Source organism: Copidosoma floridanum, unplaced genomic scaffold (genome assembly GCF_036245765.1).
Source record: "Copidosoma floridanum isolate Cflo_tuat_1 unplaced genomic scaffold, Cflo_Japanese_pri ptg000032l, whole genome shotgun sequence".
Taxonomy (NCBI): Eukaryota; Metazoa; Arthropoda; class Insecta; order Hymenoptera; family Encyrtidae; genus Copidosoma; species Copidosoma floridanum.
In genome coordinates, this window is record NW_028321909.1 from 5,485,120 (window position 1) to 5,503,643 (window position 18,524).

At 41.3% G+C, this 18,524-nt stretch overlaps 2 protein-coding genes across 2 annotated transcripts in view; both read right to left on the bottom strand.

Annotated features, from left to right (window-relative positions):
• The window catches only part of p53 (transcription factor p53), a 70,216-nt gene that overhangs the window by 9,484 nt on the left and 42,208 nt on the right, over positions 1–18,524 (bottom strand). The window lies entirely within an intron of this gene.
• LOC149373360 (putative RNA methyltransferase CG11342) overlaps positions 258–18,524 on the bottom strand; it is a 46,200-nt gene continuing 27,933 nt past the window's right edge. Inside the window, exons 2-4 of the mRNA XM_089597311.1 lie at positions 2,127–2,399; positions 762–968; positions 258–679 (exon numbers count right to left, since the gene is read on the bottom strand). Coding sequence (XP_089453437.1) covers positions 344–679; positions 762–968; positions 2,127–2,399 — 816 coding nt within the window. The 3' untranslated portion in view covers positions 258–343. The remainder of the gene's footprint in view (positions 680–761; positions 969–2,126; positions 2,400–18,524) is intronic.

The following is an 18,524-nucleotide window of genomic DNA, read 5'->3' on the forward strand; positions in this document are numbered from 1 at the left end:
GACTATTTATGTAACAACAGCTGATACACACGCGTGGTCTGCTTTATCAGCGCGTGGCAGCTTAGGTTTCTGAGTTACCAACCGAGTTTGGCGCACATTTTTGAATCTCATCAACTTATTTATTGTTTACGCACGATATATTTTGATCGGTTCGAAAGACGAAGATCCAACGTAAAAAGATACAAGGTGGTTTATTTACATTTTTTTTTATTATACAATTAAGCTTAAAAACGTTGCACTAACGCACAAGTGGAGAACTTCAAGTCATATGTCGAAAGAGTCCGTTGTGATGAGTTAACGAGTGATTTGTATCCCAAGCACAATTGGGAGGGTGGAAGGTAAATCACGTCCCTGGCCTCGCGTAGTACAGCAGCCTGCGCTGCCAGTCGTTCCGCTCGCCAACCTCCATCCTTCGAAAGCCGCACTCGGTGATGATCCACTCGATGTGCTCCACCACGTCCGTCCGATACTTGAGCTCCTTCAGCCTCGGAAAGTCAGGCTCCCCCGCGCGTCTCAGGCGCCGCGAGGCGTTTCTGTAACACTTCCAGGGCTGGGGCTCGAGCAAGACCGTCTCGCTGTAGGCGCACACGTCGCGCAGGAACTTCTCCAGGCCCGCGTCCCCGGCGTTCAAGTGGACCCACATCGTCACCGAGAAGCAAAAGGTCGCGTCGAAGCCCGTCTGCGGAACAAACCGTTGCAATGAAAATTATTGGTTCGTTCGAAGGAGCGGGAAATACAAGCAATAGTGCAACGCATTGTACCGTTTGGTGTCTATCGAGGTAAGAGGCAAGCACGTGCTCGCGCTCGCTGGATAAGAAATCGAGGCACTCGAAAGTCACCGCTTCCGGGTGGTCGTTTTGTTCGCGCGCCCGCTCGATCAGGACGGGGTCGATGTCGATGCCCAGGACCGAGACATCGGTGTCGGGGAGCTTTTCCACCAGGTACCTGTACACCTCCAGCGTCAGGTTCTGCAACCGAAAGCACAGCCAAAGGGGACTCAATATTGGATCTTGCGGGGGAAAAAGAACAACAAAAAACAATAACCGTTGTAATTATAAATAAAATAACATCGTCAGAAAAGCGGTTATCGCGTGTGATTTTCACTCCGTCGGAAAAAAACACTCGTGCATGTCTGCGTGACTCTGGGGGGAAAAAAAAGGAAAAAAAAGAGCGAGACCAGGAAGAAAAGTGGGGCCGTAAATTTACCTCCCGATGCATCGCGAGCGCACCGACATGCCGGAAGTCTAGAGGCCTACCGTGCTAGACCGGGTCTTTTTTTTTATTTTATTTTTTTCGACTCCAACCAGACACACTCCGAACAACGAAGGCGAGACGCAGACCACGCAGTGGATACACGCACATATGGCCAAGGGGACGAAAATAAGCGAAATACCGGAGGAGAGGAGTTTTGTTTTCACCTTAATATACGGCGAGACGGTGTGCATATTTTTGGACGAGCGCGAACCGGATTTCGAGGAGACGCCAATTTTTTCTTTTCTCGCGAGCTCTGGAAATATACTCGCGGCGAGACTATCATATATATGTACACTATAGACGGAGGAGAAAAATATTGTTTTTCCCCGGTACGAGAAAGAGACACCTTCGAGCGAGAAAGAAAAATTTGACCACACTCGAAGCCAGCGTGGTGTTAGTCCTCACAAAAAAACGCCCACCACCAAAAATAATAGCCCGACAAACCACTTGTGGCAGATTAAAAAGAAAAAAAAAAAAAGAGTCTCATCACTCGACAGAGCAAAGTTGACATCTCTCGCCCCACCCTTCCTTACATATGCACTTCCTTCCTCGCTTTCCTCGCGAGCATAAATTACTTGACAAAAAAAGAAAAGGGGGGGGGGGGAAAAAAGAGTCTCGAAACGAAGAACGAACGCGAGACGAGAGCTTTCGGTTTTGAAAAAACACGCTGTAACAGCATGTCTGACACGATCTAAATTTAGAGACGCGTGAATACATACATAACGCGCGGGGAATTCTTTCACCCGGAATCCACATCTGACTATTATAATTGTAAGTGGAAAAAAAAAAAAAAAATGTTTCGTACTCTACGAGCATTGTCCTTTCTCGTGGAAAATAGCAAAAAAAAAAAAAAAAAAACAATCATCCCTTACCCCGGCGTTGCATCCAATATCGAGAGCAACATACTTTTGGGAGCTCAAGGACTCCGGGCAACGGTACAGCGTCCGCGGCAGTTTGCTCACTCGTTCCTCCACCGAGCGAAATTTGTAGTAGTTGATGAAATTGCCCAGCCTGCTCGCGCCCGGTTCCCCGCCCTTGGCTTCCGTTGGCTCCTCGTTTTCTTCTCCTTTTCTTCCTTCGCCGCTCCTCTCATCGTCCGGACCATCACCGTTCATCGACGATCCACCCTCGGACGACGTGCTTTGCTGTAACAATACCATCGCATACGGATGTTGCGGTGAATTCATCTCTCGACCAACGGGGATGTATCATTCGACGCGGGGAATTTCTGTCTGGGCAGTTTATAGGGTGGCAACAAATTTTCTTTTTTCTCCTCCACGCTCATATCGTGGAAAAGAAAACATCGGCACAAATCGCGATAAACATAATTATACATAAATGCACTCTCTTCGCTTGTCATTGATGACGACATGAGTTGTGTGTACATGTATATATATATATATATGTAAATGCAATATGTCACGTATCACAACTGCATGATTACCCGTGGTATGCGAGCGTCGGGAGAGTAATGAAATATATTTATTTTTCGTGAATTCTCCTCGTTGGTACACAATGTACACGTACACATATAATATCTATGTATTTGTACATAGCCATCACACTTTCGGCGCGTGAGCCTATACTCCCCAACGCGAGATAAGATACGAGGTTTCTCTCCCCTGTACATACCATAATACCTATATCACTCGATTTTTTTTTTTTTTTTTCTTTTTTTCTTTTTTCCTCGGGACGGATTCCACGCCGCGTCTCGTATCTGCGCGTGTATGTTTCATTTATACACACACGTGTATGTATATACCTGTAGTCAATGTATGAATTATTATAACCCTTATATGCACTGGTATCGCTATCGTCGTGAGTTATACTCGCGGATGTGTTATTGTTGTCGAAGAAACTATACACGCGTGGGGGGGGGGGGTGCAATTGGAATTTCGATTTTTCTCATTCACTCTGTCGAAATTGCCGAATGATTTTTCACGTGTAACGTGTGCGCAATGGGTATAATATATGGTACATGTATCATCGACGGGGCGACGCGAGGTATTTTTCGTTGATTTTTACTGTAAGGGTATGTCATATCATATGTATATACCTATAGGTATACCTGAAGCATTGAGATACGATGAGTCTATAATGTTGTGTACGTATAGACAATACAGTGGGTTATTGGTGTAGAGTAGCCCACAATATTTATCGACCTGTCCGGCTCTTTCTCTGGTTCGCTGTGCGTTATACTTAGTTACTTACTCCGAGTATCGAACGAGTTTTCGTATAAGTTGCGAGCTTTTTTCAATTTTTCGAAAAAAGGATACACGGGACACGTCTGGAAGAATCTCAATTCACAAACATCCAATGAAATGATGTACCCAAGTATGTAAATACTTTGGCGGAGGCCAAACGACTTAGTAAATAAATAAGTACACAAATAAATTGTATATCAATGACGATTTAAACGACAACAATTAAGAAATAACCGATGACGAGAAAAATCGCATACTTATCAGCAGAGAATCACTGTAAATTTAAGCCAAATTAAAGGACACGTCTAAAGAGTGTGTAGTTGAAATTTTTGTTTTTTATAAAGCACATTGTTGTGGCGTCGGTAATAATTTTAAGGAAAACCAAGGCTACATGGTGCACCAAGTGGTTAACCAGTTCCATTAAACAGGACACTTTTAAATGGAAAAAATCAACGTAGGAAAGAAAGCTGTGGAGCGAAAAAACTTGTCTGTCTTAGATTTAACACCCTCACGAGTCTGTAAAATCTGCGACAGAAATGTTTTACTCTCTAAAGTCTTCTTATACCAATCGTTGAAAAAAAAAAAAAAAAATGGTTTAACTTTTTATGGAATAGATGAAATAGATTACACGAAGAATTAATTTGGTTATACTCTCAAATCAAAACTTATCAATGAAAACGGAAATTTCGATTACAGGCTTTCAACATGATGTACTCTAACACACTTATGGATTTTACAGTGAAAGAAGGTAAAAGTAAGGGCAAAGATAATTCGCGTCCGCGACCTACTTACATAACACACCATTATACGTATACATTACACCGAAGAATAAATGCAGTGGTTAGCCTTCGGGAGGCGCGATAAATCGGCTCGTTTTTCTCTTACATGAATCTATACGTATATATAACATCTCCTTTGGTGCATCTCAACTTTTCTCCTCGTGACGTTATAGCGTACACATACATGTATAGGTATAAAATACAGATACACCTCGTCGGCGGCTGATTGTCCCTTGATCCGCGACTCTTTGATTTTTCCGTAAGCTTCTCCCGAGGACGAGTGCACACCATCGCTCACACGCATTACTCGAGTATCGGCATATCGAAAGGATATGTATATTTGCATACAAGCGACGTTTAAGTAGGATATGGCCAATCTAAAGGCAAGGGGGACTCCTTCCTGCGCGCTAATCTTTTCCGCGATTTCAAAATCTCCTTCCGCTCCAAGAGACAGGTATATACCTATACCTATACATACGAACAGTATCGCTGTGAACACACCTATGTGCTGTATGCTGTAGGTGATTTCGGTCGATCGGAGACGCACGTAGAAACTCAATTAGAAGCCCATAAGAAAAGTCCTCCCCCGATTTTCAACTGACCGGACACGCGCGCGCTTGCACGCTCTAATGTCTACAATACAATATACACGCATGTGTATAAGTACTATGCGTATAGCAGCAGCCGTGAGCTTCCCCTCTATTGTCCTTATGCATATACTGCCGCTTTGAGAGAAAAAAAAAAGAAATATATTATATGTATAAAAGCTCCCGTTCCTCCCCAACCACGTACAATTCCCTTGCACGCGTCCGAGTGGAGGAGGAGCGCGTGCTTTTTTTTTTCATTTCTTTGCTTCTCGGACCCTCTGTATGGGCAGGTGTGCTTATGTGCCCGGCGACGCTGTACTCCCTCGCTGCTCGACCACCTTGGCGCCGATTCTTCACGTTTTGCTCCTGTAGCTTTTCTTTTTGTTTTTTATTTGTCAATTCTTCCGACTCGGCTCATTGTCCTGCAGTTGCGAGATGCAAAGTGTGCGGATTCCCCTGCTCTTTGATCTCGTACCGTGATTCAACTGCCCTTTTTTTGTTGCAGATCCAATGACAGCATGTGTAGGTACTCTGGTATACATGTAGGCATATATATAGTTTTGCAGCTGCTCTACTCTCTTTAAACGCGAGGGTATTATGTATAATATATGCGGGGATGATACCCATAGACCTTACCCCTTAATCCTTATTGTTTCGCCCATGATGGTAATTGACGCACGAAACGTCAACGTAGCTGGTAATTAAAATAGTCGAGCGAAATACGTACCGATTGGTGAGGCATTAAAATATAATGCACATACGTCGTCAACCATCATGCATATTATTTATTACCCCAGGGGTAAAACATTGTTGATAGATGATGATAGTCACGCGTGTTTGAAAGGCATTTCTAAGGCACTTTGTTTTTTCGTTCGGCTGACAATGACGTGTAATCTTGATGTAGGCACACATTAAAGAGAGTTTTAGCCACGTATATAAAAGTAAAAATATGAGTGACTACCCTTAAAATTGTAAACCAATAGTCAATACTACGAGTATATATTATCATTTTCAATAACCCAATCCAAGTGCTTATGTATTATTCACTACACTTATGAATCATCGATAGACGACCGACATCTGCACTTTGAAATCACCATCACATGTTATATATATATACACATATACCCAAGTACAGAAGGCAAATCGATGACTTAAAAGTGTGTGCAAGCAGCAGATACCTGTACATGTATATATAATGTGGCGCGACAATACACCGCACCAGCAAATGCACGCGGATAACGAGCGGATTACGAAAGATATAGGTATATATCGTAATATAGTGGGTAGTGCACATAAGTACATGAGCTAATCGTCTTCGCTTACTCGATGCGAAGATCAAAGAGAAGAACGAAAGGAGGAGGAGGACGACGTGGCTTCTTGTGTCGCGCTTACTTGTATATAATATATATGAAAGGTATTACACCCGAATTACCTCTCCCTCTTCTTCTGACGTTTAAAACTCCGACGCAACAACGTTTTGTTTGGCAATTCGCTCTCTCCCTTCTTTGGGTGTAACCAGGTCTTCACTATAGGTACCTACCTATATGCTCTTGCATCAACAGCACAATGTACGGGGGTTACAATATTACATAGGGGGTAGAGACTCTCTTTCTTTGATTTTTTTCGCTGCTACGGCTTATGCTTGACAGATGAACGACAAATAAGTTTTTCTTCTTCTTTTTCTCGTTTGATCGATCATCGAATCAAAAGTTCAGCAAAATTTTAGTTCGTTCGATTGGTAGACGCGCGCAATTCCTAGGCATCCTTTTCATTTCAAAGGGCCTACATTGCATGACCAAAGGAGAAATCGGCAATATATGACTTTGAGTGCAGTGTATAAAGAAATACAAAAACAACCCAAAAGTATTCCATCATTACCCTATACAATATAATTATGCAATTCACGTAGTCGAGGGTAGAATTTTCCACGTCTCCCGCACGAGTGTATAATATGCGTAGCTCCTCCTCCTTCTCTTATGTGTACGAACGAGTATAGGTATCCATAACTTCTACCCCAAGGGCGTATACATCTCGAGAATATTCAAGTGGATCCTTCACAAAGCTCCTTGTGATTTACGCGTGGGTGTGCGAACAATTATCATCTGTAGCACGTGAAACACACGAGAGACAATTTCTTTTGTGCCTTGACATTAAAGTGTTTCGTGCGTCACTTGTATTATGCGTATATATATATACTTACAAGCCAGCAGACAAATTCCATCACTGCTACTTAACTACAATACGTTATAATATATAAGTACTCGCGTCTTTTTTTTTTTTTTTTTTTATATATTATCATAACTATTATTATTTTCTTTTTTCATATACTGAACCGGAAAATTCCACGTCATTCCCGAGTGCCTATACACACGGTACATCAATCACGTGGTAGAGGCTCGTCTTTTTGTCGGCCAACGGCTGATGGGGCGAGAGATGAAAAAATGCCGTACTTGACCTCTGACTCTTCGACTTTTTTGTATCCGTGCCCCCATCCCCCTCTATTTTCAATCTTTTCGTCTAGTCGCATATTATATGTATTTATATGTTGACATTAGAAGTCGAGCACAATACAAGTCGGAGGATCGTGCCTATATGCCATGCGTGTATGTATAGGATAAGACTGACGAGTGCAAACATTTACACAGGCGGTTTTTCCGGGACTGGAACACGCTCTCGTGTATACATGTATGTGTGCGCATCGAGGCTGCACAGGAGGTTCCGGACCACCGGTGGAAAAAGTGTTTTCTCGTTTTTCCTCGAAACCGACTATTATTATTATTATTCTGCCATACCTATTGTGCTTAAGAACCAAAGACACGCGTATACATACGAATAACCCTGAGGGTGTTTTTAGGGGTCGATGATGGGTATAACAATACATGTGCAGTATCATCACGTTAGCGCGCTCTTGCATGCATATACACGTGTACAGAGAGATGTTGATGCATATATATTTTGAGTTTTCAAGGGTAATATGATCACATGTTTGTGGTTTCAATGAGTAATGAGGTAAATTCGGGATTTTGTACTGACAGCAAATTTTTTTTTTCAACAAATAAATTCCGTTCAAGTGTGTCTATGATTAACTCCTTTACTTCTCCAACTTCACCGACCATTTTTTATTTAATTACTACCGGAAGTACGAAGCTTATCGAATATTGCATACAGCTGGTCTATATACAAGACACTACATGTACATACGAGCGATTTGTATATGTATGCAAACGCGTACCTAAATCTATTATTATTATCATTATTTTTTTTTTTTTTTTTTTGCTTTGAAGTAAAAAATAAATGGATCTAGCAAATTATGAACCTTTCCATGGTTACACGGGCACGAAAAAATATGTAAACTTTTGTTTGAATCTTCCTCTATTGGTTCAACATTTGTTTGGCTTTACTCTTTGCGGTGCTAAACGACACGCGAGTCCCGATCTTAACAGTTTCGAATATACGAAAAGAACCAAAAATAGAAAATTTAACGAATGCACGGATGGTAATAAAGCACCTCGTAAAGTGTCAGCACGAAACGCCGGAAAGAGGAGGTGAGGAAAGGTCATGCAGTGAAACGTATATAAAATATATATAGGAAACAGCGTCGTTGGAGGGGGGCCTACAAATCACCAGTTTCCGGTATAATATACGTATCTAGGTGCGTGTATAGGTATTTCCCGGTCAACTGCTTTAAACGCATGTATATATATATATATATATATTTACACAGAGGTGGGCGCACAAAAACTGAAAGCTTCGGAAGGGGGTAAGGACGCGCAACTGTGAAAACCCCCGGGGAACCGCGAGATTTTGGGGACCCCCCTTGACGACCGAACAGCTGTTTGTCTCCTTGTTTCGATCCTCCTGGTCCCGATGTCTATATACATATACCAACACCACGGCTCGGGCGCCCCCTCCAACCCACCCCGGAAGTCGGCAGCGCACGCACACACAGCTACACTCTCTTCCCGACACTTTCCTTATATTATTACTCTCTGCGAACGACGGAGGCTGTCTTCTTTTGGTCGTGTAACGATGTATACGGAAGAGCAAGGGGCGGGCCCGGAGGGTTTCCTCCGTGTCTTTTTTTAACAGAGCGCACCGGCGACGGGGATGGGGCGGAACGACGACTGATTTCTGTTTGGCAAGCACAATGCCTCCACTGTCCACCCTCTGGGCAACGCTGTCACGAGACTTTTGAGCTACGGGTGCAGTGTACGGGCAAAGGACAACAATATATTATAATATACTCGGACTGTTACGCGTAAACTATCCTTTTCGAGCTATACGTATATTTATACATAGGAAGAACTACATGATCTTTCCAATTGTGACGAAATCTCTGTAAAAAAATTACATCTACTTTGCATCCTGGAAAAAGATACGCCAGTAAAAGATGGCTGGTTAAAAGGAACCCCCAGTAGTATTTTAAGTTTGCTCGAAAATTGATCCGGAAACGCTGGAATCAGAGTTTAAAATTTGATCAGGTCCGAAAAGTTGAATAAAATCGCCAAGTGTACCCGCTAAAACTGTTTTTAATGCAAACTCATGTCTACCGTATAACCCTCGGTCGAGCGAATGAATCAACTGTAATACATCCCCTTCCGGGATGAAAATAAATAACTTACCACATGGAGAACCCATGATTTCACTTTCCTCTATAAACATCTCGTGATTTTTTTTTCGTAGATTCGGACCAATATATTTAATCCGCACAGGCGCTATTACAACCCTCCTCTTCCGCATGTCAGTCCAATTGGCAATTACGTGCTCAAAAAAGAAGACGGAAGTGTTTTCGGGAGCATAATGTATGTAACATGTATACAGTAAGCCCTCCCCGGGCAGCCTGTCGTTCCTCGGAGCATTTGTCGAAAACGCGAGACTCTGCGAAAAAGGGCGCATACGGGAGTATAGGAAACTGCAGGCCTTGTGTCGACTCTATACAAAGACGGTGTACGCACAATATATATACGTTTGTAGAGCCAAGGGTATACACAGACCTACACGTCGAGCGAAAACCGACAGAGGCGGGCCAGGGTCTCTTTTCCGTACGTGCGGTACCTGATGCAACGGATATGCCGCACAAGGAAGTCACGCATGATATATACACAACGTGCGCGTGGTGTACCTGGTCCGGCTTTCGTCGCTTCCTGTCTTTTCCTCGACCTCCCGAGGTGCACGGGCCATTCTTCGCCCGCAGCAGGGACGAGGCTGATGGTCCTTTTTCCTTCCCCTCCCCTCCCCAGCTTTCCAACTTTCTTTGTGCTCGTGTTGTTTTTCTTTTTTTTCTTCTTCGGCAAGGGAGATAGAAAGAGACGGCTTTTTCCATATGTATATATGTATTAGGCGAGCCGAGGAAACGCGTGGAGATGCTCGCCAAAAGTGCTGCTTTTTCCTGTTGTTCGCGTTTCCGCTGTCCGGTCCATAAGTGGGTGTACTAGAGTATAGTGATATTACGCAGAGGAAAATATGACACCAACGCCAGAGCAACTTGGCGTTTTTAGGTGCTATTTACAGCGTATCTGTACGAATGAGCTGTCAAAGCTGATGATGCCCGTGGCCCACGTGTATACTTGATAGGAAGAAAAATTTTGTGTGCATAAAAAGGTAGAAAGAGAGAGAAAAAGACCCTCGCGTCTAAATTTGGAATTCGAGCGCCCCGGACAAAGGAGTCCTTCCCGAGCTGTACACCAAAACACAATACCCTGAAATAAAGCGTATACTTATTGTATACACGAGACGAGCGAAAGAGGAAACGCAGATCGATATCTGCACGCGGAATGAAAGCAGAGGGGGAGCGCGCGATGGCCCTTTTGAACTCGCGCACATATTACCTATCCAGTTTCGCGTGTACTTATACTTACTCACACGTTTTTTTTTTTTTTTTTTTTTTCAGAGTTGCCACAGAAACGGTACAAAGAAAATGATCGTTTGGTGACGCGTTCGAGGTATAATCTTGATTTTCGAGTGGTTGAATTCCCCCGCTCCGATAAGTAATCGTCGAGTGTCCCTCGTTGCGCTCCCAGCCACGTGCAATCGCGTAAAAATCACACGCGCGTCTCTTTCATTTGATGTATTACGAAATACGGTGCATCACCCGGCTTTGGGATTCCCCTCAAAGAGCATTTACGTGTACAAAAGTTAAGTACAAATTTGAGATTAGAAAAATCACAGCGAGATGTATTGATAGAAAAAAAAAAAAAAAAAAAAAACACCCTTTGGCCAAAAATCCCCATCTTTTACTTGTGTGTCTCCCTGTATACGCATGTTTACGGTAACATCTCATGATGTACGCGTACAATGTCGATTAGTCATATACGAGTCGTGCGAGAACGGTACATTTGCATATATTTTCGGAGTGGTATGTACTACTCGAGACACTCTTTTACGGATCCACCCGCACGTCGAGGGGGATAATAATGGAAAGGAAAAACCATCACCGGAAGAGTGTCGTATGGCGCGGATGATGCGGCTTCCGGGACGCGTATGTGTGTGTGTGTGTACGTTAATTGCCCCGTACACCCACCCATATGTATGTATAATAATACATACGTACCATGCCGGTATGACTCGCACCATACGTTATATGTATATATTACGTTACGTGTCTTTCATTCTCGTTTGCAGGAATAATTTGCCTTTGTCGTCGGTTTGCGGCTTCTGTTGTCGGCTGCGTGACCTTTCATGTGTTCATATGTACCATATAAATAAGATACGTTGCGAAGAGCGTCCTTACGACATGTGAAGTGCATAATACAGAAGCACTGGGGAATCCGTCATTCGATTGTTTTATCAAATTACTCATTCCAGCGTGACTTTTTTTCTTTCCCCTATTGGCCGTTTTCTAAACTAAAACTATTTCCATGTGTGTGCGTGATGATGATTATGTTACGCAAAGAATTAACACCGCGAGCTTATCGGTACAGCTATATAGATACAAAAAAAAATTACTCGACACGCATGTTCAAACGAAACAAGTAGAGGCTTAACTCTTTTTTTTTCCACGTGATGATAAGAATACAAAAATGAAAAAAATTAAAAACTGTACGATAACAGCCCGTGGACTATGATTGCCAGACTGTAAGTACGTTGTACGTATAACGTTTTGAAAAAATCGATGGGATTTTTTCGCTGATGCGTACATGTATGATATACCCGTTGATGAATAATATATCATTTCAAGCTAAAGCAAATGTTTCCACGATACTTTAAATATTCATAGTATGTTTTTTTTTTTTTTTTTTTTTTTTCACGCGGATTAAAGTTTTGTTATGACGTTTGTGTGTATAGCACAGAAAATGAAATTGTCAAAGGTAACTACAGTTTGTGCTTTTCATTGAGCGAGCATTGATCGAGTGAATCAAAACCCTCAAGTACACCACCATTGATCACTAAATATTCGTACTTGTACCGCATAAAAATGAAAGTTAGCTATGCTTGTACTCATTTCATCCAAAGCAAGTCAATCGCTTTACTTATACACGCGAGGATCATAATTCGGTAGGGGTGAAATTAGTGGAATCACCGGCCATTATCAAAATTAGTCTAGTGAGAGAATTCGCGCGTTAATGTGTCATCTAAAGTCAGCACCAGTCATCACCTTCAAAAAAAAAAAAAAAAAAAACTCGCCTAGAGATAATACATAGATAACGATACGATGAACGCGTCACGCGTGTGTGGCTATTAACGCGAGTGTACGCAAACCGATTACGCGATAATTCTTTGAAATATGTGAGTACACGTCACGCACTGTTCGGCAAAAAAAAAAAAAAATCAATAAATAAATAAAAATAAAATACCACTCGTTCGTTTTTCCTCCGCCGTTTGAGAGAAACGAGGGAGCCCCACAACGAACTGCATAATTGATGCCGAGTGTCTCCTGGGATGTTTTTTTGAGATGTTTACACACAAATTTTAAAAAGCGGTTTTTCGTAAATTACGCGGTACCGATAAAAATCGACGTGTTTTTCAGAATTTAATAAAATTCGTGGGTCTAATTTATCCTCCTGAAAGAAAAAACAACCACTGTCACAAAAATCGAAAAAACGAAACAAGTGCTAAAACTGGCTTCCTCGAAGACGCAGCCTCGCAAGACAACGAGAGATAGAACCGCCAAAAGGCCAAAAAAAAGAAAATAAAAAAAAAAATTCGGGTTTATACCGTAATACACTTGGGTAGCGAGTTATAGCCGTGATCTCACCCAACTATCACGGGGCTGATCGTCTCGAATCTCTTGCGAGTACGTGGGTGAGCCTAATTCCTTGCGATAAGGTCGAATCATTTTTTTTTCGTCAGCGACATTCAGCGACAACATTATTTCCATTCGTTAACTGATTGTATATACATAAAAACATTTTCCGCTGGTTTAGTGAAAACTGTCCGATGTTTTCACGAAATTTTGTTTTTCATCACTCCCCGCCGCGACAGATATCGCTGCTTCATCACCGACCGCGTACGTATACACACACACATGAGATTAAAAATTTTATTTACATTTCGCAATCGGGATCGAGATACGAGAGTCGTGTGTATACCTGCACGCGGGGCATTAAGGTACCCGAGACAACTGTAGCACGCGGGAGGTGGTGCGATGTATATATGCGCGCATTAAATCGGCCATCGTTTATCTACATCGGTTTCGCAAGCCATCCCGTGTCTTGTGTGTACATAGGCATGTATACGTACATAATGTCATCGGCTCGTTTACCGAAATCGTCGAGCATCGGGGGACTCGTACTGACGATGATCGTCTCTTTCGAAACAACAAATGTTATAAAAACGCTTCCGCACAAAAAGCCGTTTCTATAATACCTACGCAGAATGGCGGTCACGACACATATATACATGTATACATGTGTGCCTATTACGAGCAGGACAAAAGCCGTTTGGCCATATAGCATACTTAATTTTTTTTTTTTTTTTTTTTTTTTATTGCAAACGCGTTGATGATCAAATCGATTCCCGCGCAGACCTTGACTCTCGCCTTCTCGGAGCTGAGGGACACCACAGAGAAGTGACGCAACGCGCGTCCGTCGACTTCTTTGGTAATATACAGAGTCCTGGCTTTTAGCTCTTTATATAGGCATTTTTTATCGCGTATCATATATATGTATATATAGATTCACGGAAAATCAAAGGATGGCGATGGTGCAATGATGCGTGCGTTTGATCCGCAGTTTCGCAATTTAATGCTAATGTATTGTCTTCCCACATGGTCCCTTTCACCGAATAATAAAAAGCTCAACACGTGACGTTAATTGACACGTGTGAGATTAATCTGTTTAAATTGTTAAAATTATTAATTAAAAATTATATGAAGAGACAAAAACTATCGTCAAAGTGATTTTCTTGGGAGTTTATCATGATGGTGACTCGAATATATACTGACTGGAAACTCAAGGCAATGGGCACGGAGCAACTTTATACTCTGAATCTGATTGATAAAAAATCACTGAGCAACGGTAAATCTTCGCTATGTAGTTCGAGGTGTTTTACTGAAAAAATGAAGTGCCAGAACGAAGGACGGCATTTGGAACTATTTCGCGTGTGTAGTATGTCCAACCTTTCGATAATCAGTTGTCTTCAAAAAATTGTCCAATTGTTAATTCATAAAATGGGATCGGTTTGCTTTGTTTCTTGTATTTTTCGTTTTACGAAAAAAAAAAAAAAAAAAAAAAAAAAAAAGAAAGAAAAAAAAAACTGTTGCGTTAACTCACGAAATTATCTATAGTTACGAAATTTCAACGTTTGAAAGATGGCAAACATAACATTATAATATGCTAATCTATACAGACTGCGATAAGGAGGCCTTTTTTTCATTTCGAGACAGTGCAAATGTTTGTTATATTTTTTAGTGAGTTACAGTCACGCGTTGTTTTAATTAAACTTTAATGACTCTGTGATGAAACGTGGGAGATGTCTCATTGCCGATTTCGTTGGAAGGATTTCTTCGTTTTCTTGATAATTTAAAAAGTGTTTGACTTCTTTTTTTTTTTTTTTTTTTTTTAATTTAGTCAAGATTCACAATTTACCAACGTCTCCAATTAACATGAGGATCAAAAAACAAGGGAATACCGGTTTTCGTTAGCCAAGTTGCCAAAGCAAACGTCTCTCGCAATCACACGTTGAACAATCGTTCGTGGCAAAGACTCTTTGGGTTGGGAACCGAGAAAGCTAACAATGTAACACTCCGAAGGACATTAACCAATGATCTGCCATTCAATTGAAGTCTTGTACAAAATCTTGACTTGTACATCAAATAACACTCGCTTGTATAGAAAAATTTTTTGGTTATCCATTGTACGAGCAAAATGTTGTTACAAAAAACTTCTGAACCTAGTAATATAATCAGCAAAAAAGCGAAATTGTTCGTGGTCCAAAAGTGCCAAACACTTAAACTTGAAGTAAAAAAAAAAACAAAAAAAAAACAAATGCGGTTCCTCCTCCAATCTTATCTAAATCCTCTAAATCCCCGGTGAAACAAGCAGACAGCCCAAAGGTAATCGATCAGAGATCGGTATGAGCTAGTAATAATATAAGTATGCATATTTACGCGGATAATCGGCGCGAGAGCGTAGGACGACTTACAAAAACTCCCTCCCCCTCCCCCCTATTTTGTACCTATACGTAACGCGTTGGCAAACAGGAAATATTTTACACCGTCCCGCGGCTGATTTGTGTGTGTATGTATATATATTTATTGCGTCACGCGCACGCGAATTTAGCCCCCTCGCGATCGATCGGATCGTTTGTTCGGCACCGGAATGTCGTCTAGTTTTGTAAAGGGGCGATTCGGGCATGGGGTGATTTTTTTTTTTTCACGGTTCGACGCACTAAAAATCAACATATTGGAATTCGAGGCTCGAGATTTTTCGTTCGTTATGGATGCAAATGCACGTAACGAACTAATAATGCAGTTTAAATCGTCAGTGAGTCGTAAATTTTCCATGACGTGCCAGGGATTCCGTTTATCTGGTCGAGAGCGTGTTTTATCGATGCCGACGATTAATCGGGCGATCGAAACATGAAGAAACGTTTTTGGAACCGCGCGTGCGATTGTGGAGTTTGAACAGCGACGACGGCGATTAAGAATAAAAATTGCAACGACGCGATGGAATTGAGGAAGTCAATAGAGGGGCAGGAGTGGAGTCGGTCAACAAAGCGCTCGTTGCGGCATCAGCTGCTGTCTTTGTCTTCCTCGTTTTCTCTCTCTCACTCTCTCTCTCTTGGGCTGCAGACGCGAAATATTGAACGTTGAAAGGGGCCTATTGTTCGATTCCCGGGCCGGTATAATTATTTGGTTATTAGCATCGGGTCGTGTCGATATGTACGGGGATTACGACATTGTGTCGCGTGACTTTTGCATGTGTGTTGTTGTTGTCACGCTCAAACACTATCCGAAATCCACTCGAGTGGTATATACTGTCATTTTTCCAACATTTCAACTGCACGTAGCTGTTATTAAATTTGCCAAAACGTTTAATACGACTTTATAATATAGACTGTAGAGTGTACAAAAGCTGATGGAGGGACTTTTTTTTTCTTTTCTCCTTTCATAAATTTGTTATTATAATATTTTGAAATACTTCGTAATCTTCAAAGCCATTATAAATGAGATACTTTTGTAACAACGAATCTGAACATTTTTAAACAATGTTACTACAAATTCAACTGTATATTAATTATTTTTGTAAAAAAAAAAAAAAAAAAAAAAAAAAAAACTTTAAATTACTTGAACCCAAAATACGAACGAAGCACCCAGTTTTGCAAAGATTAAAAAATAAATTGAGCGCTCCAAGCTTTCGCAAAGGATATTCGGAGAGAAAACAACGATTCGATCGAATTAAAAGCTCCGCTGTAAATTTATTTATCCAATTTGTTTTTTGTCAAATACCAGTTAGTCTTTTACGATTACGCGCAGACAATTTATTTCACTACGCGAGTGGCTGTAAAACAAGTTTAGAGTTTTCTACGTTCGGATAAATGACACACCCATAATGTGACTCATGTATACTTCAGCAGTAGTTGTCCGTACTTATTTTCGAAGCCAGCCCCGATCGCGATTCCGCTCGACCACGGGACTGCACAATGCTCAGCAAAACATTTTATAATCAAAGTTCGACTCGTATAGCCGTGTTTATAAAACACAAAAGTCATCGACCCGAAGGAAGAAGCTACGAGCATAAGTAATTGTTTGAAAACATTTTTTCCCGTGCCATAATTATTTGATGAGTGCAATAATGCCTTCTGCATGCATATGCACTTCATCGAGCTATATCATATAGGGACACCAGAAACGTCAATTGGTGTACTTTGGTATAAGTATACTTAGTTGTATCTACACAAAATTTTTCGATGTAACAACGGACCGAGGAAAAGGAAATACTTGTACAGTGCTTGAGGATGCGCTAGTTTGGCGTAACTGGTTTTCTAACGCGTACCTGTACCTAAATAATATATAAGATGGTTATGAATTATGTTACATTTTAAGGAACGTGTAATTTGCACGGAAACCTAAACTATGACTAAAAAAAAGCATTTCTTTTTATTTATCACGGACAAAATTTTGCAATTTTTATTTACGCACACTTAGAAAATCGATTACTTAATAACTAAAAAAAATAATAAATAAATAAAAAGAAATGAAATTTGTTTAAAAATTGCGCGCTCAAGAAATTCATTTGAGCGTCATGTACACTCGCGAGTTGTTTGACCTTTCGACACTTTATCGAACGCGCTGCTGGATCACAACCCCGGCTTCCAAATATAGACGGTAACATCACGAAACCATAAACAAATGGAAAAAAAATCCATCAACGACCAAAAAGCAAAAACAAAAAACAAAATTACCGCCAAATCGGCCAATGGTGAGTTTAGATCTGGCAATTTCCATAGGTACCCTATATGTATATAATATACATGGAAAAATCAAACGCTGGAATTTTCGCTTCGAGAATTGCACATTTTAGCGCAATCAATCTCAGCTGATTCAGTGTCATCAGCTGCAATGAAGAGCAATATAGCAGACGCTCGTTGCAGCAATAAAAAAGAAAAAAAAAGCACCGATACAGTCGACGGATGCAAGGCGAAAACGTCGTTCGATTTACGTCGCGTCTATAAAAGTAAGCGCTCTTTTATGTCGGTACTTTTAGTAGTAAAGTTTGAAGAAAAAAAAAAAAAAAAAAAAAAAACTTGGCCAATATGGTTCAGGAACCTGTGACGAGGCCTCTCTCGTACCGTAACGTCGTCTATAAGATGACGCGGCGTGTCATGACGGCGACGGTATATAGACGTACAATCGCGCCTCGACAATTACTCGTTGGATTAATTACCATTGCCAGTTTGCGCAACGTATTCAAGGACCTTTCCCCACCACGATACCTGTACACACAATTCATAGCAATATCGACGAGCTCCCCTGGAAGTTTGCTAGATCGATGGGTATACCACATCAGATGATATCGTTGTGATCATGATATCAGATGATGATATTGTGTGTACGCCGTCACGGATTTGACCTCATATATAAATTTATATATACAGGAAGCAAGAGAGAGAGGGAGCAATGAAGTGAACGTGAGCTCGACTGAGCCACCCCATTCTTTGAACAAAAAATTTTACAATTGAATAATAAATTCGTAAAAAAAAGGTCCAACTTCGTGAAAGATGGAATCCCATCAAATTACATACATTTCCATGAAAAA